General features: G+C 39.7%; 2 protein-coding genes across 2 annotated transcripts in view; one reads left to right on the forward strand and one right to left on the reverse strand.

Moving 5' to 3' along the window:
• Positions 1 to 547: 547 nt before the first annotated feature.
• Positions 548 to 21082, forward strand: slc6a20 (solute carrier family 6 member 20; the record flags this gene model as incomplete). The annotated part of the gene is made up of 11 exons (XM_083990336.1): positions 548 to 671; positions 6373 to 6513; positions 6717 to 6808; positions 6930 to 7157; positions 8338 to 8448; positions 9110 to 9351; positions 11322 to 11484; positions 15003 to 15204; positions 16336 to 16495; positions 17191 to 17356; positions 20912 to 21082. 11 exons carry the CDS (start codon positions 548 to 550, stop codon positions 21080 to 21082), a joined length of 1800 nt encoding a protein of 599 aa, XP_083846462.1.
• Positions 21083 to 21364: 282 nt separating this feature from the next.
• LOC310999494 (aldehyde dehydrogenase, mitochondrial-like) overlaps positions 21365 to 25390 on the reverse strand; it is a 166320-nt gene continuing 162294 nt past the window's right edge. Inside the window, exon 14 of the transcript XR_014596051.1 lies at positions 21365 to 21381. The gene's annotated coding sequence lies outside the window, so the exon portion shown is untranslated. The remainder of the gene's footprint in view (positions 21382 to 25390) is intronic.

Raw genomic sequence — 25390 nt, forward strand, 5'->3', positions numbered from 1 at the left:
TGCATACAATTTATAACTGGACACTGTATTGATTGTTCTGTTTTTTCCCCCACAATGTCTTGTTTTTAATGATGTTAAGGTGACCTTGGGTGTCATGAAAAGCGCCTCTAAATTAAATGTATTATTATTATTATTATTATTATTATTATTATTATTATTATTATTATTATTATTATTATTATTATTATTATTATTACCTACACACCTCCTCACTCCCCAACAGACGCCACCTGCACCTGCGCTCGCTCGGACTACGTTTCCCATGAAGCTCTGATGAGGCTCCGCGCTGCCAGCGGCTGATGGGAGGTGTAGTTAGTTAGTTACTCAGTAACAGACACAGTCAGTCAGTCAGTAAAAACCTCCTGTAGGAGTTGGACCCTCCTCCTCCTCCTCCTCCTCCTCCTCCTCCTCCTCCTCGGGAGTGAGCGCGTTACAATCACAGTCACAGTTTATAAGCTGCAGGCAGCGCCGCGCTCCCTACAGCTGCTCTTACCGCCCGGACACCTGGACACCTGCTACACACACACACACAGATACAGACACAGACATGGAGAAAGATGGCAGGGACTCGTGGGACAACCCCATGCAGTTTTTGCTCGCATGCGTGTCGTATGCAGTCGGACTGGGAAACGTGTGGCGCTTTCCGTACCTGTGTCAGCTGCACGGTGGAGGTGAGTGTCTCATCCACACACACACACACACACACACACACACACACACACACACACACACACACACACACACACACACACACACACACACACACACACACACACACTGAACAAACGAAAGACTGACGGCTCATCGTTTACATTTTATACATAAGGAGTGTGTGTGTGGTGGGGAGAGAGGCTGATGTGGACAGTGGCACAGCTGGATCTGAATGAACAACGAGCCTCCACAGTGTCACCGAGCAGCATCAGTGCGGAGGCAGACAAGACAGACACAACACATCTGGATAACGCTGCTGTCATTACACATCTGGCTCTTACTTACAATGCATTGACTGTAGGCTACATCGTACTTTTTAATGTATAGGCAAATAAACTTGAACTGAACTACTGTATAGGCAATGCAATTTGACAAACACCCTCTGCCTTTAAACCCTCACATCGACTGAGGAAAAAACTCCCAAGAAAGAAACAGAAACAGGGAGAAAAAAACATCTGAGAGTTACCAATCAATCAATTAATCAATCAATCAATCAACCCTGGTCGGTTTAACCTGTGTCATGCAGGTGGGCTGTTTCATCCTTATCAGACTGAACTAGCTGTTGTTACAAAGGCACTTGACTCAAAGTTGAAAGCTGCAATAAACTATAAGAGCAGGTCATAAAGCTGCAGGAGGTTAACTAATGAGACAGAAAATCAATAATAATAGGCTATTATTAATCACAAATATGTTCTTTTATGCCAAGAAGAATAATGAAAACCACATCAGAGCTTCTGTGTTTTCAGTATATATATATATAAAAAAAATTCCATTCCAGCTGTTAGACAAAAGAGAGCACATCTGGCATCAACATGAACCAACCGTCCAGAGCGTTTCAGTGTAAATGTACTCTGGTACAGTGAATGACTAAGACTCCTGTCGGTAACAATTAATCAGTTAATTAGAGCCCATTGTGATAAGAGCAGGGTCCTCCTCGGTTCATGTTATGAGTGTGTGAGGCAGCAGCGGAGACATGAAGCACTGATGTATAATTCACAGGTGGAGCTTATGTAAGATTTTTTTTTTCTTTTTTAGAGAAAAAAAAAGAAAAGAAGTGTCAAGCTTAGATGTTCTTCCTTTTCGAGTGAATCTCAGAGGGAGCAGAGGGATGATGTGTTTATTATGTGTGGTGAAGATCGATGCTGCTTTAGTTTGAAGTTTAGATTTGGACACATCTTTTATTTCTCAGCTTCTCTCTGGAGTTTTATTAATATTAACACGTCGGTGTCAGCCAATCAGAAGAGAGGAGGCGCCGATCCTCTCTTCTGATTCGTTCCTGACTGTTTTCTGAGTGATCCAATTAAAAAAACAGAGCAGATTTCAGAATAAAACACTCAGTAAACTAAAATCTTGCAAAGTGTTGTTGGATGGCGGGTCCAGGTTGTGGCGGGGCTTAGGGTGACTGCTCTGTTGTGACATCACAAAGTGACAGGAAGTCCTGACGGCTGGTTTTTAAAGGCTCAGTTTCTGAATACAGGCTGTGTGCATTTCTCTGTGGACTGAGGCTTTGATGCTTTCACAGTATTAATATAGAAGCTAGAGCTGCTTTATAATCACACTACACATGGACATCTACCTTTATACTGTATGGAGCTTTAATACAAACATCTACCTTTATACTGTATGGAGCTTTAACACAAACATCTACCTTTATACTGTATGGAGCTTTAACACAAACATCTACCTTTATACTGTATGGAGCTGTAACACAAACATCTACTTTTATACTGTATGGAGCTTTAATACAAACATCTACCTTTATACTGTATGGAGCTTTAACACAAACATCTACCTTTATACTGTATGGAGCTTTAACAAAAACATCTACCTTTATACCGTATGGAGCTTTAATACAAACATCTACCTTTATACTGTATGGAGCTTTAATACAAACATCTACCTTTATACTGTATGGAGCCTTAACACAAACATATACCTTTATACTGTATGGAGCTTTAACACAAACATATACCTTTATTTTGAAGGAGCTTTTAAAGAAACATCTACCTTTATACTGTATGGAGCTTTAACATTGATTGCAGAAGCAGAGGAGGTGTGCGCTGTGCAGTGATGATTTTAAAGGAAGACACGTGTTCGGTGTGTAAACACAGGTGAAGCTGATAAAGAGAAGATATACACTCCATTGATCTTTTCTTTTTTCTTTTTCTTTTTTTACTACAGTAGCCGATATATCTGACAAGTAGATTTTTACTAAGTCTCTTCCTGATTGGTGAAGCAGTGATGGGTTCCCACAGTGGACATGCTGAGTTCGAGGACGACCTTTGTGTCTTTTTTCGTGGGGTTTGTCCTGGGTCACTGACCATTGAGCATAACTTCTACTGTAATTACTGTCCTGGATGTGTAAGAAACCAGAGGAGACATCATGTGACAGTTGCTCTCAAGGTTGAGTCGAACAAATTAACATTTCCTTTGGTCCAGTGACTTCACTTCACACACAACAATGTGGTGGTGGAGTCGCTCTGTGGACAGAGACTGAGACGTGACCAAAAACACCGGTCCACGGCCTCATTCACAGAGACAGTTTAATCTAGAGACTGAGGTTTTACTTATGAATTTACGATAAACGAAAACAGCTGGTTTCCCGAATAGAGTTTTTATTGACTGTTACACTGTAAAAAGGAGAAGAGGAAGTAAAGTAAATTTTACAATTCGCTGTGTTTGCCACACATCACTGCTGCTGATTTTATGATTGATATCAAGGTCTGGTTTCAAAATGTACTGCATAAATACACATTTTCCCATTTATATAAAAAAAAGCCATACTCTAAATATGAATTTAAGGTTAATTATTTGGCAAAACAGCACAATTTTCTATGGTAAAAACCAAGGAAAAGAAGAGATAAATGTAACATACTGTCCTTCTAAAAGAAACAAAAAAACTTACACCAACCAGAATCATGTGCAGCAGTTCTCTAAAACAGTAAAAAAAAAAAAAATCATGCAAGGCTAACTTTAAGATAACAAGTCTGTTTATTCTTATGGTTGTGACACATCATCTCGGAGCATGCTGGGAAATCCCACGCACTTCCTTGAAGTATTTACAGTGTTAGCTTCTATATTTTACCACATATACCTGTTAATCTACACAAGGTTTGTAAACTTAATAACGACAATTGCATTGTTCTTTCAAAAATTAGATGCACAAAGAATTACAGTATTTACTATTATAGTAAGAACATTATATTTAACCTTTTTAAAGTAGTTCATGGGGGTTTTTTTACTATTAAAATTTACTGATTTACATTTTTTACAGTAGCCTATACACTTTGTCCTCTGAAGTTTCCCATAAGCAACAATGTGATATGGTAGAACCGGAAAAAAAGGAAAGAACTACTATTATTATTAGTGGAAACTTTGCTCTCATACTGTAGGTTGGATTATGAAGCAATTACAAGTCATTGTGCAGCACACAAAACGTCAACTGAAGGTCAACTCAATGAACTCACAAAAACTGTCGCCTGCACTTAATAACTCAGATATCACTGAGGCAGATTGAAGACATCAAACGTCTGAATTGCCGCTTTGTTGACTCGTTCTATGATCCGTCAGTTTCCTGATTTGGATCATTGCTGCAGAGTTGATGCTGCTGTTTTAGCAGAGGTATACGCACACCTGTTCATTAGACACTCCTATATAATCGATTGTAAACCAATGCACATCTTGTGTTTTTGATATCCTGTCTGCCTCTAAAAAACCAAACATTAGAAACCCACTTAGAGAAGATACTGAACTGGGGTTAGATAATACTCGGCGTAAACTGGAAACTCACTGTAAGTTCTTATCAGACTGGACGTATCAGCAGCCTTTGATACACTAAACAATCCTGCAGCTGTCTCTACTGTCTGACATGGGTAGCCTATCTCAGGTGAAGCCCTTTCTAGGATTAGGTGTAACTGCCAAAACAAACATCCTTATCTCATCCTCTTTCCACCCGGAGTTCCACACGGATCTATACCGGGACCCTTTGCAGACTCTTTGCAGTACACACCTGGTCTCCCTGGTCAAATGATCAGCTTACATTGTTTCTCGTGTCGCTTCTATGCGGACGACACCACACTGTGCCTGTTGTTCCCTGCATACGACTCCACGGACTCAGTGCAGTGCCCACAGCTAAACCATCCAGTGTCTTCATTGTAATATCAAAATTGAAATCACTTCTTGAGCTTTGAGGTCTAAACAAGGTCCAGAGAAACCCAGAGGTCATGTTTGATCATTGGTTCTCCTTCTGTTGGACCTCCCTTAACGCACAGCGAAACCTTTACAGATGGTCCTCAATCGTCCTGAAGAGTTTCAATGATCTGCTGCTTATTAATCTACAAAATCTACCCAAGTCATTCATTAGTGTCTTCTGAAACTGGTACATCTACTCTAGCTCAAAAAGACTTCTCATAACCTCAAGAAACATCTTTCTGTTATCACCATGAGTCAATGTGAGTCCAGTCTGTTCAGACTCAATCTTCAAGGATCTCTTGAAGACCAGAGCATCTCCTACTGGGCCTGAAGTTAACTTTTCTGGCCACCAGCCACTGTGGCAGGTAGATATTGAAAAATCCACCTTCCACAGTGGCTTTTTGCCAGCCAAAATATTTTGTAGGCTACCTAAAATAAAGGTGAACGACACAGAAAATGCATAAGCATGGTACTGCAACTTGCCATCCACGCCAATTGTCCACTTTGTGTTAAAACATCTTCTTTTACTTTCCCTTGAATTATCCTCATCATCCTTTTGTTGGTCCGTTGTTATAACCTGCCTCTTCAGCTCAGTAATATGGCGCCACATTTTGGGCTTAAAGCAGAAGTAAGCGATCCGGTCGTTTTCGCTAATGCTGCGTTCCAGGCAGGCTTTTGAAACCGTAAATTACAGCTTCAAGTCACAACTTACGACTTTGTAGCGTTCCAGGCAACCCACTCGTGTTTTTCCGACCTGTTTTACCTGTGAAAGTCACTATAACGGCCACTCGTAACTTCCGACCCGTGAACTCGTACCAGATCGAACTGGTACGAGTTCACAGGTCAGAAAAACACGAGTTACGAGTTGCCTTGAACGCAACATAACTTCTTGTCAGCCGATGGCGTTAGCAGCCCCCGCCCTCGTCATGGATCTATTGGTCCTCGTCCCTACGTCACCACATTCACGCGCATCCCTTGGCTGCACACACAGCCCTGCATGCCGTTCTCTCTCCTCATTGGATAAAAACTGTAGGATACAAGAAAAGTTTTCTCCTCGGCTCAGACCAGAGCAGAGTGACTGACAGACCCGTGTTTCGGTCCAAACACTCTATATAAGTGATTGCTGTCGGAAGATATAACTATTTAAGACTTATATTAACACAAAAATATCACTTACTTCTGCTTTAATATCCAAGAAAATGTCGGACTTGCTTGAGTTAAAATAACAACACATGTAGCTGACATTTTATATCATGATATAAAACACCAAATATGTGCATAAATGAAAATTATGTGCTTACATGCAAAATAAGATAAAATATAAACAACTAAATTATTAGGCAAAAAGGTGAATTTAATTTCAATCTAGGCCAATTTGAATGTCCGGCCCCCAAGGCGTCTGGCCCTTCAACAACTATAGTTGATGACCCCTGATGTAAATGTTCACCCGTCTGTCTCTGTGTCTTTCAGGTGGGTTTCTGATCCCGTATATGATCATGCTGATTCTGGAGGGAGTGCCCTTGTTCTACATGGAGCTCGCCATCGGTCAGAAGATGCGTCTCGGCAGCATCGGAGCGTGGACCGCCATCAGCCCGTATCTGGGAGGATTGGGTAAGTGACGGTGATGAAGTGAAGAATCCTGTTACCCGATAATGAAGTGATTTTATTCCAATTATTTGCAGCTGCTGATCATTGAGTTGCTGCTGCACATGAAAATGTTGGACTGCATTGTGGGTTTTGAGGTATATTAATAAGTACTCGTGAACTTGTTTTTGATTTTTTTCTTTTTTTTTTGTATAACTTTCTCCTTTTAGGTCTTGCTAGTGTTGTGACTTCCCTGTATCTGTGTCTCTATTACAACGTCATCAATGCATGGAGTTTCTGGTACCTCTTTCATTCATTTCAAGTGAGCTGCTGATTAACAACTAACAATTTGTTCACTGACAGATTCTGTTTCCCCGTTGCTCCGCACAGTCGCAATAACACAACCACGCTGCTCTTGTCTCTTTCCCTCCGTGTCCCACCAGCCTGTCCTGCCCTGGGCCGAGTGTCCCCTCAACGACAACCGGACGGGGCCCCTCGAGGAGTGTGAGAGGGCCACGCCCACGCAGTACTTCTTCTTCAGGGAGACGCTCGACATCGCTCCTTCTATTGAAGTGAACGGAGGACTTCACACCGGCCAGGCCCTGTGCCTCCTGCTCGCCTGGATCATCACCTACCTGTTCATCAGCCGGGGGGTGAAGTCCACGGGAAAGGTAACTTCATCATCAAACATCAAATAATAATAATAATATCATACCACCATACTATAATCAGTCCTTCCAGAAAAATGCTTTTTTTTGTGATTGTTGCGGGCAAAAATCCTTGATTATGCGGCACGTTTTCTTAAAAAATGCGATGGAATATGCAGGATGTTTTTGCAATTTTTTATGCGATGAAATTGCAGAATTTGCAAAAATTGTGGGAACTTTGACGAATAAGGGGTAAAAAAGTGATTCCCCCAACACCAGGCTACTATCTTAATGTAAAGAGTCATTTCTAATGACTTCATATGATAAGTAAGCATCCTACATCACAGAAAGTGCAGGGATTATTTAAGTTCTCATCTTGTTTTATTTCAGACCTTAATAAACACACGGCTCAAACTTACAAAACAATGATGAGTCAAACAAGTTTCGTAGTTTTATAAAAAAAAGAAAACGCTACAACTTCTTTAAAATGAATGTGTGCTTCCTGTTTTACACAGGTAGCTATACAAAACAGTGCAAAATAAATGCTTCCAATGCTTCCAATCTCTTACTGTAACGAAAATTTACATTACAACTGTAAGGTTTTTGAAACTATTATGATTTAACCAACCGGTAACAAAAAAGTGCATCTTCTGACTGTAAAGTTGCATCACCTCCTGAATGAAACTACGACAGTCCACTGTGAAAACTATAATTGCGTAGCCTCTAACATTCGCCATCCTCATCCTCCATCGCCTCTCCCTCAACGCCCATCTCCTCCCTCTCCTTTTGCTCCTTTTGAGACTGATTAGCGGACTTCATCATTTGCAGCTTTCCAATGATGTCACTTCATAAAGTTCCCAAGGCAACAGGAGGAAAATGGCTGCTCTTGTGTGAAGTATAAACGCAACATTTTTCAACTTTCTGCAAGGATATTGACTTTTTGCAACAAAAATGCGGGGGTTATGAAATCATGCAAGCCCCGCATATTTCTCGCATTTTGCGTGGAAATTGGCGATTTATCGGCTGATTATGCGTTGAATTATGCGATCGCGTAGGTAATCGTATTTTTCTGGAGGGACTGTATAATAATAATAATGCTACTGTACCAGGTGATGAAATCTCACAATGACAACAATAACTTTCTACCCGTCCGTCCCACTCCCTTGTTGAACTTTGACCCCGGCTGCTGTGTGGCTATCTGCAGGTGGTGTACTTCACTGCCACCTTCCCCTACCTGGTCCTCTTTATCTACCTGATCCGGGGCGTCACTCTGCACGGGGCCATGAACGGTGTCAAATACATGTTCACACCCAAGGTGAGGTCGCGTTGAGGTTTTATACACACACACAAATACATACACACACACACAGTTTTACAGAGCTTAAAGGGATAGTAGCCCTGCCCAGAGATTTACAACATACATTGTTGTGAATGGACCCAAAGAAACGGCCTATTTTTGCGGCCTAAAAGAGGTTTTACCTGAAAAAAAAATACACAGTTCCATTGTTCGCTATAATATAATTTTTTCCAGCCTTTCAAAGTGCAGGAAAAACACAGTTTTTATTTGGACCTAACTAACTCACGTATCCCTCCGCCCAGGGTTAGCGCCCGCCGATCAGCAGTTGGTTAGGTCCAAATAAAACCTGTGTTTTTCCTGCACTTTGAGGGGCTGGAAAAAATTATATTATAGTGAACAATGGAACTGTGTTTATTTTTTTTCAGGTAAAACCTCTTTTAGGCCGTGAAAATAGGCCGTTTCTTTGGGTCTGTTCACAACACTGTATGTTGTAAATCTCTGGGCAGGGCTATTATGGGCTGGCGTTGCTAACGGGAGGAGTGCAGAGAGTCTGCTACTGCAATTAAAGTACTTAGGGGCTATTTGTAGATCATACAACCCCACTTTAAAAAAAATGCTACTATCCCTTTAATATGCCATGTTTGTGTGTGTGTGTGTGTGTGTGTGTGTGTGTCTTCAGATGGAGCAGCTCGCCAACCCGAACACGTGGATCAACGCGGCCACGCAGATCTTCTTCTCTCTGGGTCTGGGCTTCGGCTCGCTCATCGCCTTCGCCAGCTACAACCAGTACAACAACAACTTTGAGCGCCAGGCCATCGTCGTCTCGCTCATCAACAGCGGCACCTCGGTCTTCGCCAGCATCGTCACCTTCTCCATCTACGGCTTCAAGGCCACCGTCAACTTCGAGGACTGCCTGGAGAGGTGTGTGTTCATGCTACACTCTGTTAAGACTACACACAGGGCTGTTGCTTTTCTTAGACTACATATGTGTTATAATTTTTTATTTAGCCTACTTTGTTTTGATGCTAATACAGCATTACACTGCAAAAACTCAAGTATCATACCAAGAATATTTGTCTTATTTCTAGTCAAAATGTAATTTCTAGTCAAAACAAATCTCATTATACTTAAAATAAGACACATCATATTAAAAGCTTGTTTTTAGACATTTTTTACTCCTTTCAAGCAGATTTTCACTTGGAATAAGTAGAAAAAATCTGATAGTGGAACAAGTTTTCCTTCCTTATTACAAGCACAAAAAACTTACTTTCACTGGCAGATTTTTAAACTTATTTCAAGTGAAACTTTGTTTGAAACAAGTGAAAATGATGTAAAAACAAGTTAATTTTTAGGTTATGAGTCTTATTTTAAGTGGAAAGAGATTAGTTTTGAATAGAAATGAGACATTTGGACAAGAAATAAGACAAATATCCTTGGAAAGATGTTGAGTTTTTACAGTGTACTATGAGTATTAGTCAGGGTCTTATGCAGAATAATTCAGTCATACAAAGATTAGACTACTGGGGTTTTTTATGGGCCCCACTGGGCGCTGGGCCCCTAGAATTATCATCACCTTTCTCCCCTATACAACGGCCCTGACTACACAGATGTGCACGAGTGTATGTTGACGACACAGGAGCAGCAGAGTGACGATATTTTTAACAGCAAACTCATTTATTTATTGTTCAGTCTATTTTTTTCAACTTGTTTATACACGTTAGTCTGTGTGCTGTTGTGTCCTTTTGTTCTATTTTTATTCTCTGCACTGCACTGGTTTCCTCTTGATCCCTGCAAGTTTTACTGACTTCAGTTCCTCTCAAGCGTTTTAGTATTTTATTATTATTTTATCTTTATCTCGGTGGCAATAAAAGCCACTGAAGGGCAGTAGCAGGGAGTGGCAGCAGCCGATGGAAAACACTGTTGATCTGTGTGTTGTTTTTACTTCTTCTCGCTGCTTCACTGTTTATATCATCTTACAGTAGATTTAAAGTTAATGAGGAAGGTTTTCTTTGGTGAGGAGGAGGATGAGGAGTGTTGGACTATGGGAGCTAGAAGTCAACCGATCAATCGGTTTGGTAGATTGATTTACATTTGATGAATTATAGTAAATTCGCAGTTGTATCGGCTCTGACAGTAGCTGATGTCGGGCCATATCATCCTATTGCACCATAGACGTGTAAAGCCTTTGTGTACCTGAGTTAATTTCTATTTAAATGAATGTTAACTTTGTATAAGTCGACTTCATTCACAAACTACAAGCTTGATAAAGTTGTTTGTTGTGCTGCTGCATGACTGAGGCTCTTTGTGGTCCAGTTTTTACTTTAGGTTTGCAGTTAAATGAGCCAGATATCTTTAATTTTTGATTTATTAAGTGAAGTTTGCTGTCAAGAAGATATCTCTACCTGATTGGTGCTCTAGATTTATTTTTGAGTCATTTTCATTTTTATTATTTTATTAATTCATATTCACTCAAAAATCGCTTCAAATAAAATCTAAGATTCTTAATTCATTGAGTATCAGCAAATTAATTGGCTTTTTTTTTCCTGCACCAGACTATTGTTATTATAGAGTATCAGCTTTTTAAAAAATATCACTTCCGATTGGCTTGGCTGATGCTATGATTTACAGATGTCCCCTTAAATGGCTCACTTGCAGGCATTATGTAGCTATGGCAATGGGTATTGTCACATTTTGCAAATATCAGGGGCCATTTTTCTCCATGGGGCCCCCCAACTGCTGCATGATCGATGTCACTGATCGATTCACTGTTGTTGAAGTTGAAATTTATGTTACTGTACCTATTTAGATCAACAACTGGCTGTAGGTGATTAGGTATCAGGTCTGAGATCTTAAACCTTTCATATAACAGTCCTTCCTCTTCCCGTCCCCAGGGTCCGCGTCCTGCTGCTGAACACCTTCGACCTGCCTGAGGACACCATCACCATAGACACCGTCACCGACTGGGTGGTGAAGCTGAACACCACGTACCCGGAGCAGTTCGCCGGGATCGCCGGCAAACTGGACTCATGCAGCCTGGAGGAGGAACTGGACACGGTACGTTAACACTGTACTGTTACAGCAGCACAAACACTCACATCTACACACATTTACACACCCTGTCTCACTCTTATGTTGATGAGGATGAGTTCTGAGCCGTCTGATTGGTTAAGGTTGTTATTCTTGGCTGATGTGAGTTTGAACAGTTTTAACTTTAAAGGGATAGTTCAACATTTTGGCAAATTGGCCCATTGCCATAATCGCTATAGTCTTAGCAGTAGGTTCGTTACCTTTATTTGTCGGTGCAAGCTTTTTTTAGAACGGCGGAGCAGAGCCGTGAGCTGCTCAGAGCTACGCTACGGAGGCTAATGGGATTTCTTGGTTTCCCTCATCAAATACACAACCTTACAACTCCAAAACGCTGTCGTGGACAAGTTGTGACCTGCACATTCACCACGCTATGAGATAATAACAGAACGTTATGAAACTGAGCCGTTTTCGAGGTAAATACAGAGTCTGCTTGCTGAAAAACTGTCCCTGAATGCAACACGCATCAGCGGTTTTGCATGAATTTGCCTCTAAAACAACTCTGTCTGGTAACGTTGTGTTATTATCTCATAGCGTGGTGAATGTGCAGCTCACAACTTGTCCACGACAGCCTTTTGGAGTTGTTGGATTGTGTATTTGATGAGTTTGATGAGGAAAACCAAGAAATTCCCTTAGCCTCCGTAGCGTAGCCCTGAGCAGCTCGTGGCTCTGCTCCGCCGTTCTAAAAATAGCTTGCACCGACAATTAAAGGTAACGAACCTACTGCTATGACTATAGGGATTATGGCAATGGGCCAGTTTGCAAAAATGTTGAACTATCCCTTTAACAGGTCATGTGACTTTTCCAGCTGTTGTATTAACCTTTCAGCTGCTGGATCTGTGTATAAGAAGCGTCCATTGTCACAGCGAGTGGCCAGACGCTGGAACAAAGGACGTTGTTGTTGAGGCTCAGTGACAGAGTGAGCTCTGCTCTGTCTGGATGCACATCCGTGTTTGGTGCATCGTATTTCTTTTGTTCGGTTTAATGCAGAATATTTTATTTGTCCGATCAGATGCTGTCAGAGATGAGTTGATGTTTTTGTTGTAGAAAAATGACTGAAAATAGGTGGTTTATTTTGTGTAGACTGTAGATTTTGTGTAGTTACAGAAAAGACAAGGTCAAGATGACATGACCGTGATAATACTGGAGATCTGCTGTGTTTATGTCAGTATCTACAGGAGCTATCTGTCAGTTTTACTGTTGCTATATAGCTGGGCAGAAGCAGCATTAGCGGCTATTGAAGCTGGATGAATCACAGATATTTAAATTAGGGATAGACCGATATGGTTTTTTCTGGGCCGATACCGATACCAATTATTATATTCATTTGCACTAAAAAATGAAAGTTTTGGTGTAAAAAAAACACACCTGGGACTAACTACAGTATAGCCTGCTGTTTGTTTGCTTTTTGTAGATTGTGAAAATCTGTGATAAAAAGACCTGAAATTTCTGGAGAATAACACAGGTCTTGGTTCAGTGGGCTGGACATTGTTACACGCTTGAGTGATGACTTAAGGCAGAGAGACAACTCCATCAGAGCCAAAGGAATGTGTTTTAAAATACATTTCTCCTAACAGTGGTTAACAGTGAAAAAAATGGCCAATAGTGATTATCATAAAAATGCCAAATATCGGCCAATTTTATCAGCCATGCCGATAATCGGTCAATCCCTAATTTAAATGATCTTACAGTACTAGATGAGTGTTCCCTTTACGCAGACGATGTGTTATTATTGACAGACATTTAGGAAAACTTTAAGTATTCAGTTCACTTGTCCTGTTTGTATACAGATGATTTTCACCCTTTCACATCAACATAAGTAATATTAAAGGTACAATATGCATGTTTTCAGATTGCTGCAGATCTAACGTTAGCATTAGCAGCTGTTTACATTCAAAGTCTTTATTCAGCAACAGCTGTAACCTGGACCTTGAAAGCAAACACCAATGTTAACTAATTTCCGTCCTACTGTATTTGTAGCTATAATAGTTTTAATATGCCCTCCAAGCAGCTACGTCGATGATGGACAGTGGGTCAGTTTCAGAAAGTAAAACCGGCTGGTTAGCGTGTTAACTTCAGTAGAAGAGAGACATTATAAAAAATAGAAGCAAATCAAGACAGCTGTTTTTCTGACAAGACAAGTTAAATTGAATAGTTAAAGGTTTAATTCCTATATGTGAATAGCAGTGCATCGTCTGCGTAAAAAAAACAGAGGAAAGATCATTCGGTAATTTTCAGATCATATAAATATATTCATGATTGGTGCACAGCTGTTCCTTTAATCTCACAACATCAACATCTGTGTAGTGATGTGAAGAAGACTCCATATGGACAGAATAGTCTTGAATATTGTGAGAACAGAAAAGGAAGAAAGAACGAGTCCCGGTTAGACATATGCTGGACTTATCACGGGTCAAAAGCCCAATCCAGTCTCCATTCATTTAATTTATTAGTTTATTTCATAGGGACAGTGCACCACTAATCAACAGAGTTAAAAGAAAAACTGTAAGTGGGCCAGAGTTATAGCCAACAAGGCTAGTTTTCGTCCGTTGTCCCTGGCCAGATGTTAAAGGCAACCTAAAAGCCCAAAAAAAGGGGCAACAATTAAAGGGATAGTTCACCCTAGAATGATATTTCGCTCATTATCTACTCACCCTCATGTTGACTAAGGGCTGGAAGAATTTTCAGAGTCCACCGTCCCTTCTCTGAGTTACAGGGGGTCTTGGCGTAGCAGTGCATTTCAATGCAACGGTTGCAAAGGGACACCAGAGCTCTTCGTAAAAAAACACACACAAAAAAACATCCAAATACCTCCATGATGCTCGTATGTAATGTCCGTCTTGTGCTGAAGCCCCAAATTGCGTAATTGTCCCGAAAAAAATTAAATAAGTCTATATTTTAAGCTTGTTTGTAGCGGAAGCTTCTCGAAGCTCCTCTTCCTGGTCCGTCCAAATCTCGCGTGATTTGCGCCGGCGTCAGTGCGGTTACTGCGAATCACGCGAGATTTGGACGGACCAGGAAGAGGAGCTTCGAGAAGCTTCCGCTACAAACAAGCTTAAAATATAGACTTATTTAATTTTTTTCGGGACAATTACGCAATTTGGGGCTTCAGCACAAGACGGACATTACATACGAGCATCATGGAGGTATTTGGATGTTTTTTTGTGTGTGTTTTTTTACGAAGAGCTCCGGTGTCCCTTTGCAACCGTTGCATTGAAATGCACTGCTACGCCAAGACCCCCTGTAACTCAGAGAAGGGACGGTGGACTCTGAAAATTCTTCCAGCCCTTAGTCAACATGAGGGTGAGTAGATAATGAGCGAAATATCATTCTAGGGTGAACTATCCCTTTAAGTACTTTCAAAACACAACTTACATAACAATCTACCTAGTAAAAGCTCATAATAACAAGTAAAACATGTAAGAAGTCTGACATACAGCATAACAAAAGCTCATGGCATTGTGTGTTGTGTGTTGTGTGTTGTGCAGGCGGTGGAGGGGACGGGCCTGGCCTTCATCGTGTACAGCGAGGCCATAAAGAACATGCCGCTGTCCCAGCTGTGGTCGGTGCTGTACTTCTTCATGCTGCTGATGCTGGGGATGGGGAGCATGCTGGGAAACGTCACCGCCATCATCACCCCGCTGCGAGACTTCAAGATCATGTCCGGCATCAGCAACGAGATGTTCAACGGTGAGATGATCCCCGGTGGTGTCTTCATCATGTTTCTGTGTTTACATTTACAGATTGTAAGATTTATTTTGTCCAACATTACTGTGACCAATCAGAGGATGAATTGTCCCAGAGCTCCCTCTATTAAACACACGTTGTTCAAACTGCCAAGTGTAAAGAAAAAAAAAGTTAATATATTTGTTATTTTGTTTAAATTTCTCATATTAACAGACAGATGTTTAATAATAATTTATTGAAACACAGTAGCTTGTTCTTTTCTTCAATATTTAACAATTTAGTACAAAATGTATATTCAATATTATATAATAATAGTAAATGTAGATATTTCATATTATGCATGTTAAAAATGATTACATTTACACATTTATTTATTATTTAAAAAAGAAAAAATTAAAAGAAATTGGAAAAAAATATATATACCAAAAAATTAAGATCTAAATATATTACGCCTTATTCTTATATCAATCAATATCTCTCTCTATATATGTATGTATGAATGAAATTAATGTTTATAGCTTTTCAATATTTATTCATTTAAATTTAAATGAGATGATTTTACCCAATGGCTTATTCTTTTATTTTATTTTATATTATATTAAGATGATTCTATATTTAATAAACTAAAAATATAATAATTAAAATGTTTATTACAGATTTTTTTTCTCTTCTTTTCCCTTTTTAGTGTTTACTTGAACTTAATTCATCTGTACTAGTTCTCTTCTTTTGTCTCGCTTTCTTTTCTCACCTCTTTTTGTTTATTTATTTATTTAGTGTTGTCATCATTACTACTACTTTTATTTTTACTACCAACATCTTCCCTGTTTTTTTTTTTTTCGTTTTTTTCCTTTCTTTCTTTTTTAAATTGTATTATTTCTATACCTTGCACAAGGTATGTGATTATTATTTCTTGACTGTGCATCAATTATGTGTTAGATCAAGGTGAGGTCATGTTATAAGCCTTTCGGGTTTCAGACCTCACCTGCACATTACTTTTTCATATCTTTCTTATAAGTAAATGTTTTGTTTTATTTTTTATGTGCAAATAAATAAAGTCTAAAAAAAAAAAAAAAGTCTTTAATACACATATCAGTTATGTTTATATCTCCATCTCTCTTTTTTTTTCACCTGCAGCCATCGTGTGTCTGTTCTGTCTGCTGCTCGGCCTCGGCTTCACGACGCCGTCGGGAAACTACTGGTTCATCATGTTCAACGACTACGGCGCCACGTTCTCGCTGCTCTTCATCGTCCTCATCGAGGTCATCGCCGTCAGCTACATCTACGGCATCCGGAGGTTCGCGTCGCATCACATTCACAGCTTAAAGGTTAAAGGTTAAAGGGATAGTTCACCCAAAATTCAAATTTCACTCATTATCTACTCACCCTCATGTGGACTAAGGGCTGGGAGAGTCCTCCGTGCCTTCTCTGAGTTACGGGGGGGTCCGCGCAGCAGTATTTGTCCATATAATGGTTGTGAATGGATACCAACTTTCTTTGTCCAAAAAGACACACCAAAAAACATCCAAATACCTCCATACTGCTCGTCTGTAATGTCGCTCTTGTATTGAAGCCCCGACATGAGAAATTGTTCCGAAACAAATTAAATAAGTCTATATTTTAAGCTTGTTTGTAGCGGAAGCTCCCAGTGTCTCGATTCACTGTTTTTTGCACTGACCAGCGGAACAATTTCTCATGTTGGGGCTTCAATACCAGAGGGACATTACATACGAGCAGTATGGAGGTATTTGGATGTTTTTTTGGTGTGTCTTACGACGAAAGTTGGTATCCATTGACAACCATTATATGGACAAATACTGCTGCACGGAGACCCGCTGTAACTCAGAGAAGGCACGGAGGACTCTGAAACTTCTCACAGCTCTTAGTCAACATGAGGGTGAGTAGATAAAGAGTGAAATTTGAATTTGGGGTGAACTATCCCTTATAAAGGTTTTTAATAAACTCATCCTCGTCTCTTATTCTGAAACGCAGGTTTGAAAAAGACATCGAGGACATGATCGGACATAAACCCAACTGGTACTTTAAGATCATGTGGGCCGTCACCAGTCCCGTTCTTCTCATCGCGCTCTTCATCTTCTACATCGTCAAGTACATCCAGGGGGGGACGCCCACCTACCAGGCCTGGAACCAAGAGCTGGTGAGCTGCTTGATTGATTCATTGATTGATTGATTGATTGATTGATTGATTGATTGATTGATTGATTGATTGATTGATTGATTGATTGATTGATTGATTGATTGATTGATTGATTTTCACACACGCACACATCAACTGGAAGAATCTTACAAGCATATTTCATTAGCTACAGTGTGTGAAAACGGGGGTCACCCCAAGGAAGCTACTTAAAGGGACAACGAGGAGTTTTGGAAAAGCAAAGCGTTTCACACTACTTTTATGAGCCTCCGCGCACCGTACAATTCTTTGACCAGCGCAAGACAGACTCATGTTTTCATTCATCAAGAATTAAAGTCAGAGGTTGGAAGACGATCACATACCGTCGTAGTTCCGACCATAAACGGCGATTCGGCTGCGTTATTCTCATGACTCGCCACGAAACCGAAAGTAAAGAAACGCTGGTCGGCTCGACCAGCATTTCCACCACCACTAATAATAACAAAATAACGATGAGACAAAACGATATATTTATCGAAAATGGGCCCATTAACAAGTGGTAACGTAGATTCATCCACATTAACGTGAGAGTTTTTTATAACCAAATAGAAACTCCTCGTTGTCCCTTTAAAGCTAGTTAGTAGGGGGCCCACAGACACACTTACACAACAGACATTGAGTACAGTCAGTAACACAATAACACATTAGGGGACAAACACACAACAACAGACATTAAACACAACAGGACACTAGGACAGACATACAACAGGCATTACTATAGCTTTCAAATGCAACTTTGTGTTTGAAAGGAAAGCAACAAAAAAGTAAAACGAAAAAGAAAAAGCTTGGGGCTGTCTCGGTGCCAGTGGTCACCCGAGGTCCCCTGAGGTCACCTGGGCAGAGTCAGCCCAGTCTCTGTCATGTTGTGTTTAGGTCAGAGTCTGTGGCTCACAGTCGCTGTTCATTTGGCCACAGAACTGAAAAAGATTCAGGTTATTTATGTTTCACAGAAACATGACATTGACATAGATCAGGCCCAAAAACTCCAGCTAATCTAATTCATATAAAATACAAATAATGATAAATTAAAAGGTATAAAACATGAGAAAAAATAATAACAGCACATCAGAGTACAGCCATTTAACTGTATTTATGGATCGATCCGAGCTTCATTTAAGCCTGACAAGTTGTTATTATTAAAGTTTCTGAGTTGTTAGATTAGATTAATCTTAAATAACGTGTAACACGGTGGCAAAGTACTATGTAACAAAAGCATGTTTTTTATTCTTTTTTTTTAACTTATTAGTTTATTTGAAAAGGGACAGTGTACAGTAATAAAACATTGTAAAAACAAATGTAAATGTACCCGAGTTAGATTAAAACACTTTAAGAACAAGAATTAACTTTGGAAAGTCTTAGTTCGACATGATTTAACAAGGTCTATATAAGAGTAAAAAAAACAAGAACAAAAAAAAAGTTTATCCACATAAAACAAAATAAATGTTATCCAAAACAAAGTAGCATAAGTAGTGCAAATGTTCTTGCTTTAAAAAAATAGAAAAAAGGCTAAAACAATTAAGGCTACACACAATAAAAATAAATAAATGAATAAAATACTTGATAATGATAAAAATGATGGTGAAGGCTCCCAACCCCCTAAAGGATGAACTGACAGGACTTTGATGGTCGAACGTCAAAGGTCACCCTGAGAATTATTCACTAATTAAGACACAATTTAACCCAAATATCTAACACGAAGAAGTGATGACAGTTTATATTTTAAAAGGTCAACGTTCAGCTCGGTCTTCATAATGTCCTGTGTGTGTGTGTGTGTGTGTGTGTGTGTGTGTGTGTGTGTGTGTGTGTGTGTGTGTGTGTGTGTGTGTGTGTGTGTGTGTGTGTGTGTGTGTGTGTGAGAATCAGGCGACCGTGACGACACTTCCTGCACCTGGTGTCACTCACAGCTACAGTATTACATAACTGTAATTATTCTAATTATATAACAGCAGCAGTGTTTTTCTCAGGTGAACATCTCCACAGGTCTCTGGTGGTCGTTGTAAACATCAGTGTTGTTGCTGAGGAGAAACTAAAACCTTCTATTGTTACATTTTCTGACATTTATCCACTAAAATGTAGATTTTAATTAGGTATGTTGAAAGAAAATACAAAATTAAACCATAATTGGCTCATAAAACAGTGTCAGTCCTGTGGTTCTGGTTCAGATTGAACCGATCAGACCTGTATACAGTAGTAAAGGTGTCGGTGTAGGTCTCCATGTGTGGATCAGCTGACGGGGTCTCTGAGAGGCCATGGTCTTAACACCCAAACACAAAGGTCACTTATGAGTCTCCAACAACGTAAAGAGCTGCGGGGGGCAAAGAGCATTAGGTCAGTGTGAACGTTGCACAACAGCTCGGCTCGGCGATCACACGCTGATACACAACACAACTGGCCCACATTCACTCCTAAATACCTGCTGTTCACCTGTTTACTGTGGTGGAGGTGGTGGATTCTCTAGTATGTCAGACCTGAGATAAACTGATCCTGGCTCATCAAATACACAATCCAACAACTCCAAAACGCTCTGGTGGACAAGTTGTGACCTGCACATTCACCACGCTATGAGATAATAACAGAACGTTACCAGACAGAGTTGTTTTAGAGGGAAATTCATGCAAAACTGCTGATGCACGTTTCCATCGGGGGCAGTTTTTCATCAAGCAGTCTCTGCATTTCCCTCTAAAACAACTCTGTCTGGTAACGTTCCATTATTATCTCATAGTGTGGTGAATGTGCAGGTCACAACTTGTCCACCAGAGCATTTTGGAGTTGTTGGATTGTGTATTTGATGAGTTTGATGAGAGAAACCAAGAAATCCCATGAGCCTCCGTAGCGTAGCTCTGAGCAGCTCGCGGCTCTGCTCCGCCGTTCTAAAAATAGCTTGCACCGACAATTAAAGGTAACGAACCTACTCCTAAAACTATAGGGAAATATTGAACTATCCCTTAAGAGGTTTCAGTTGTTGTCATCGTTATTCTATAAACCATAGAATAGAGGCATCAATAGAAGATTTAGGTAAAAATAAGCTCGGCCTGTTTCACTGTCAATGTCACACAATCATCATCCTTCACAGACGAAGCTATTTACAAAGGATCTGGACCTCGAAAATGGAAAATAAACTGGATTTATCTATTGTACATTCAAAGGAAAAGCTTGGGTTTGAGTAGCAGAAGGCATGATGGGATAATACGTATAAGTGTTGAAGTCCTCAGGAAATACAGTGACAGAAATGCACTACAGGTGAACATACCAAATATTAAAGTTAAAAACAGTTGGACTTACTTCATCTGACTGTGCTCAGAGCAAACATCTGCATAGTACATGGACATTATGAAATGACATCATGTTTTGGAGGCAAAAAAAGGGCAGGTATTTTCAGATCTGACAGCTGTTCTAATAATAATTTGTGGCCGCCACTGTATTTGTTGATGTTTTAATTTCTTCAAATCTTCAGGCAGATTCTGCGTGTTTTTTTTGTTAAAGTCTTAAACGTTTTTTTTTTCCGTTTTTTCTCCTCAGGGGAAGACCGAGGTGACGGAGTACCCCGTCTTCGGTCAGGTCTTCATCGCGCTCCTGCTGGTGTCGTCGGTCAGCTGCGTCCCCCTGGCGGCGCTCTACGCCTTCTGCACGAAGAGGAAAAGTGGGAATCCTACAAAGTGGGACCAAAGCGTCAGCACGGTCTCTGCTTAGTGACATTTTTAAAAAACTCCATCCCAGCGAATGTATTATTATTCAATCATGTCTCAGTATTAAACTCAGACTTTAATCACCATTAGACCGGTTTCATCGACCCCCCAAAGGACGACGTCGTTGTTGTTAGTGTAGATACAGTTTGTGTAGCTGTAACTCAGCTAGTTTACTAAATGTCATAATATGATGATGAATGTATGTAGATATGTAGACTTATACTGTATGTTTGTTATTTTTCTTATCTTATACTCATATAAAATGTTGTTTTTGTCATGTTCGGCCCTTTTTATTTTATTTTTTTTAGTCCAGTTGGTTTGTAGAGACTCTGAAGGTCCAGGTCTTCTGCCTCCACCACCAGCAGCAGCAGCAACTAGGGATGTCCCGATCACATTTTTTTGCCCCCGAGTCCGAGTCCGAGTCATTTGATTTTGAGTATCTGCCGATACCGGGTCCCGATCCGATACTTTGGCAATGCAGTAAAGTTTTTAATGTAGATCAACTGTATCATCCCACTATTTTTCTGTTCTTTGTGCTCTACTAGGGATGTAACAATATCACAATAATACGCCCCCCCTTGCGGCCCGTCTTCGCTTTAGACAGATAGGAAAACCCTGACATGTAGATATGTCATATATCCGATTCCTGATCGGGATGTAACGTCCGATTCCGATCGAGTCTGAAACCACGTGATCGACCCCGATTTCCGATCACGTGATCGGATCGGGACATCCCTAGCAGCAACATCTGGATTCTTGTATCAGGACAGTTTACAGAACCAGAACCAAAAAACAAAAACCCTGAAGAGCTGCAGATGTTGTGTATGATGATGATAATAGTAATAATAATAACAATAATGATGATGATGATAGGTTGTGTGAAGTTTGTTCTCTTTGTAAGAAGGTTGTACAAATTACCTGTTTTTCCTACATATGAAGTATTTTTTGATAACTAGTTTTGTACCTGTTTTAAATGCTGGCGTCTGCTCTCCAGCCCTCTGTGAGAGAGTTCAACATCAGGTGTGTGCGTGTGTGTGTGTATGCGCATGTGTGTGTGCGTGTGTGAACCAGTGGTGGAGCTACTGAGCCAAATATAAGTGTAATATTTTGCTTTGTACGACCTCTAACCTGTAAACTGTAAATACTGTAGATATATATGTGTGTGTGTGTGTGTGTGTTTGAGTGTGAGTGTGTGTGTGTGTGTGGGTGCGTGTGTGGGTGCGTGTGTGTGCGTGTGTTGTCCAATGATCTAACATAACAATCAACTAATGTGACTTTTTTTTGTGCCATTGTTTTAAACAAAGTGTTAGTTTCTCCCACAGACAATGAACTGCCATTAAAAAAAATAATTTTTAACATAAAAACATCTGGTCATCATGAGTCATCTCTCTGCACCACATCTGGAGAAGACACGTTTTCTGTTGAAGTTTTTATTTTTATTCCATTTTTATTTAACCTTTATTTAACCAGGCGAGCAAATTAAGAACAAAATTCTTATTTTCAAGTGCAGCCTGAAGGAGAAGGGGGAGGGGGGTGCTAAAAGTGAAAACAAGGTTATATAAATTACACAGAAAAATTCAATATAATACAATACAATACAATAAAACAGATACAGATGTTTGATGATGATGATTGGTTATTTGTGTCCACCTTGATATCAAAGACACAATCTAAGAGGAGGTCAAAGGAACATCTGGAGGAGTGTTTCTCTGACTGTAGTGAAACTCCTCGGTGTCCTGGTGCAGGTCTGACGGCTTTGACCTGTGGTAACCCCACCACCACCCCCCTCCTTCTCACTGAGGATAATCTGAAGTGGCATTTTAAGCTTCTTGTTGCTTTTGTTGTTTTTTATTTTCTGCGTCATCTGACCAACGTCACAGCAAAGACTCCACAAAAACAAAGAGGACAAGAAATAATAACAGCACAGTGATTTAAAGCAGAAGTAAGCGGAATGTTTGTGTTAATATAAGTCTTAAATAGTTCTATCTTCCGACAGCAATCACTTATATAGAGTGTTTGGTCTGAAACACGGGTCTGTCAGTCACTCTGCTCTGCTCTGAGCAGAGGAGAAAACTTTCCTTGTATCCTACAAGTCTTATCCAATGAGGAGAGAGAACGGCATAAAGGGGCGGTCCTCTCTGTGTGTGCAGCCAAGGGATGCGCGTGAATGCGGTGACGTAGGGACGAGGACCAATAGATCCATGACGAGGGCGGGGGCTGCTAACTCCATCGGCTGACAAGACGTTATGGTGCGTTCAAGGCAACCCGTAACTCGTGTTTTTCCGACCTGTGAAGTCGTACCAGTTCGATCTGGTACGAGTTCACGGGTCGGAAGTTACGAGTGGCCGTTATAGTGACTTTCACAGGTAAAACAGGTCGGAAAAACACGAGTTACGGGTTGCCTGGAACGCTACAAAGTCGTAAGTTGTGACTTGAAGCTGTAATTTACGGTTTCAAAAACCTGCCTGGAACGCAGCATTAGCCCAAACAACCGGATCGCTTACTTCTGCTTTAAACACAGCTCTGACTCACCTGGAGGCAACAGGCAGAGTTCACTAATGTTCACTAATGGCTGAAGGACCGGAGTGTGAGGAGTCAGGCCGGGCGTTGGTTACCATGAAATATGGTAATATATGTACATACATGAAGTAATAGTACATTTAAGGTAAAACACATCTGTCATATATGTAAAAATTAAACCAAGTAGAATTGGAGCAATTTCATATGGTGACATATGTCTAGGCTATTCTTTATATATAATTAATATAATTATTTACATAATGTATGTATTTTTCAGAAATGTATAATATATAAAAAACATTTATTGATGTCAACTTTTATATTTTTTATTCTTACTTGTGTCTTATTTAATAACACTATACTGTATATCTCACATACAAAGATAGAGGTATGTAAATAATGAAAGACAGACATGAAATGTATAAGAAAAACACATATAAGCAAATTTAAATATCATAAAGTGAAACTAAGTGATGATTGCATGTAGAGATTTTCCATACAAACAAATTTTACGTTTACATTTTATCAACATATCACATCTTATATAAAATTCAGAAAACCTTTATTGTTCCCTATAAGAAGCAGAAGCAAGTTAAGATTATTATATGTCTTCATAGATCCAGAGGACGTCCTGTTCGGCAGAGATACTTTTGAAAAGCACCCCGGGGGCATTATAAGGGTAGATAATATTTAATCTATTTAGTTTTAGGACTTAAATATAAAGTCCAATGTCCTTGGAATTAAAGTGAGGTCATGTGAACTCAGATGTGCTTTGGCGCTGGTCATTTTACTGCCAAAATGGCGGCCCGAACACTGGAAGTCACGTGGGGTCTGAAGCTCTATTAAAGTTATACAGCGCTGTATAAAGCTAAATATGGAGCTAACATAAAATTATTAATGACGAAAGAAAATGAAATTAATTATATATCAGATGATGTGGGATTTGGCTGGCTACTGTGGAACAAGATATCCTGTTCTTTTTCTCTTTTTTTATCATTAGTACCAGCTGAGTGAAGTTGATAAGAAGGAGACAATAAAAAGTTTGACGTGTGTCCGAAATCCCTTATGAGTAGTCATCATGAGGGATTTCGGACACACTTTTGCATTTGCATTTTGTAGTGCTGTTGTTTGAATATACAATAACTATTCATCTATGTGCTATTGTATTTATATCTGTTTTTGTTTCTTGTTTTTGTCTCATTTCTTACATGTAAGGTGACCTTGGGTTCTTAAAGGCGCCAACAAATAAAATTTATTATTATTATTATTATTAATAACGATTACTATACCCTACATAGTATCATTGGTTGCCTTGGGGACTCACTGCACAGACAGCAGCGTATGAGCTCTAACCTCTCATCAAATATGTTGAATTGTTTAAAAAAAAACTACAACTACAAGTTTGATTGATAAACAAAGACAATAATATATTGAATTGACTGTTCACTGCTGAGTTGAATAGAAACTGTTTTTGATGGAAATTTAATTCAGTTTAAAATGGATGACTACGGGAGTTGTTATGAAACAGTACTATTATTGATTGACACTACTAACATAACATTTTCAAATGAGATTTCAAATATTTAATCAATTTCCACCCATATATAACATATGTTTAAATGTAGTGCATGATTTTAATTTATTTTCTTTCTTTGCATGTATTTCTGACCATTATTTTCAGAGATTTTTTTAAATTATTATTTATTTAACCAGGTAAAACCCGTTGAGATCGTGATCTCATTTTCAAGGGCGACCTGGCCAAGAAGGCAGCAGCAAAAATCGTCAGCAAACA

This window comes from Trachurus trachurus (genome assembly GCF_905171665.1).
Source record: "Trachurus trachurus genome assembly, chromosome: 16".
NCBI classification, from domain to species: domain Eukaryota; kingdom Metazoa; phylum Chordata; class Actinopteri; order Carangiformes; family Carangidae; genus Trachurus; species Trachurus trachurus.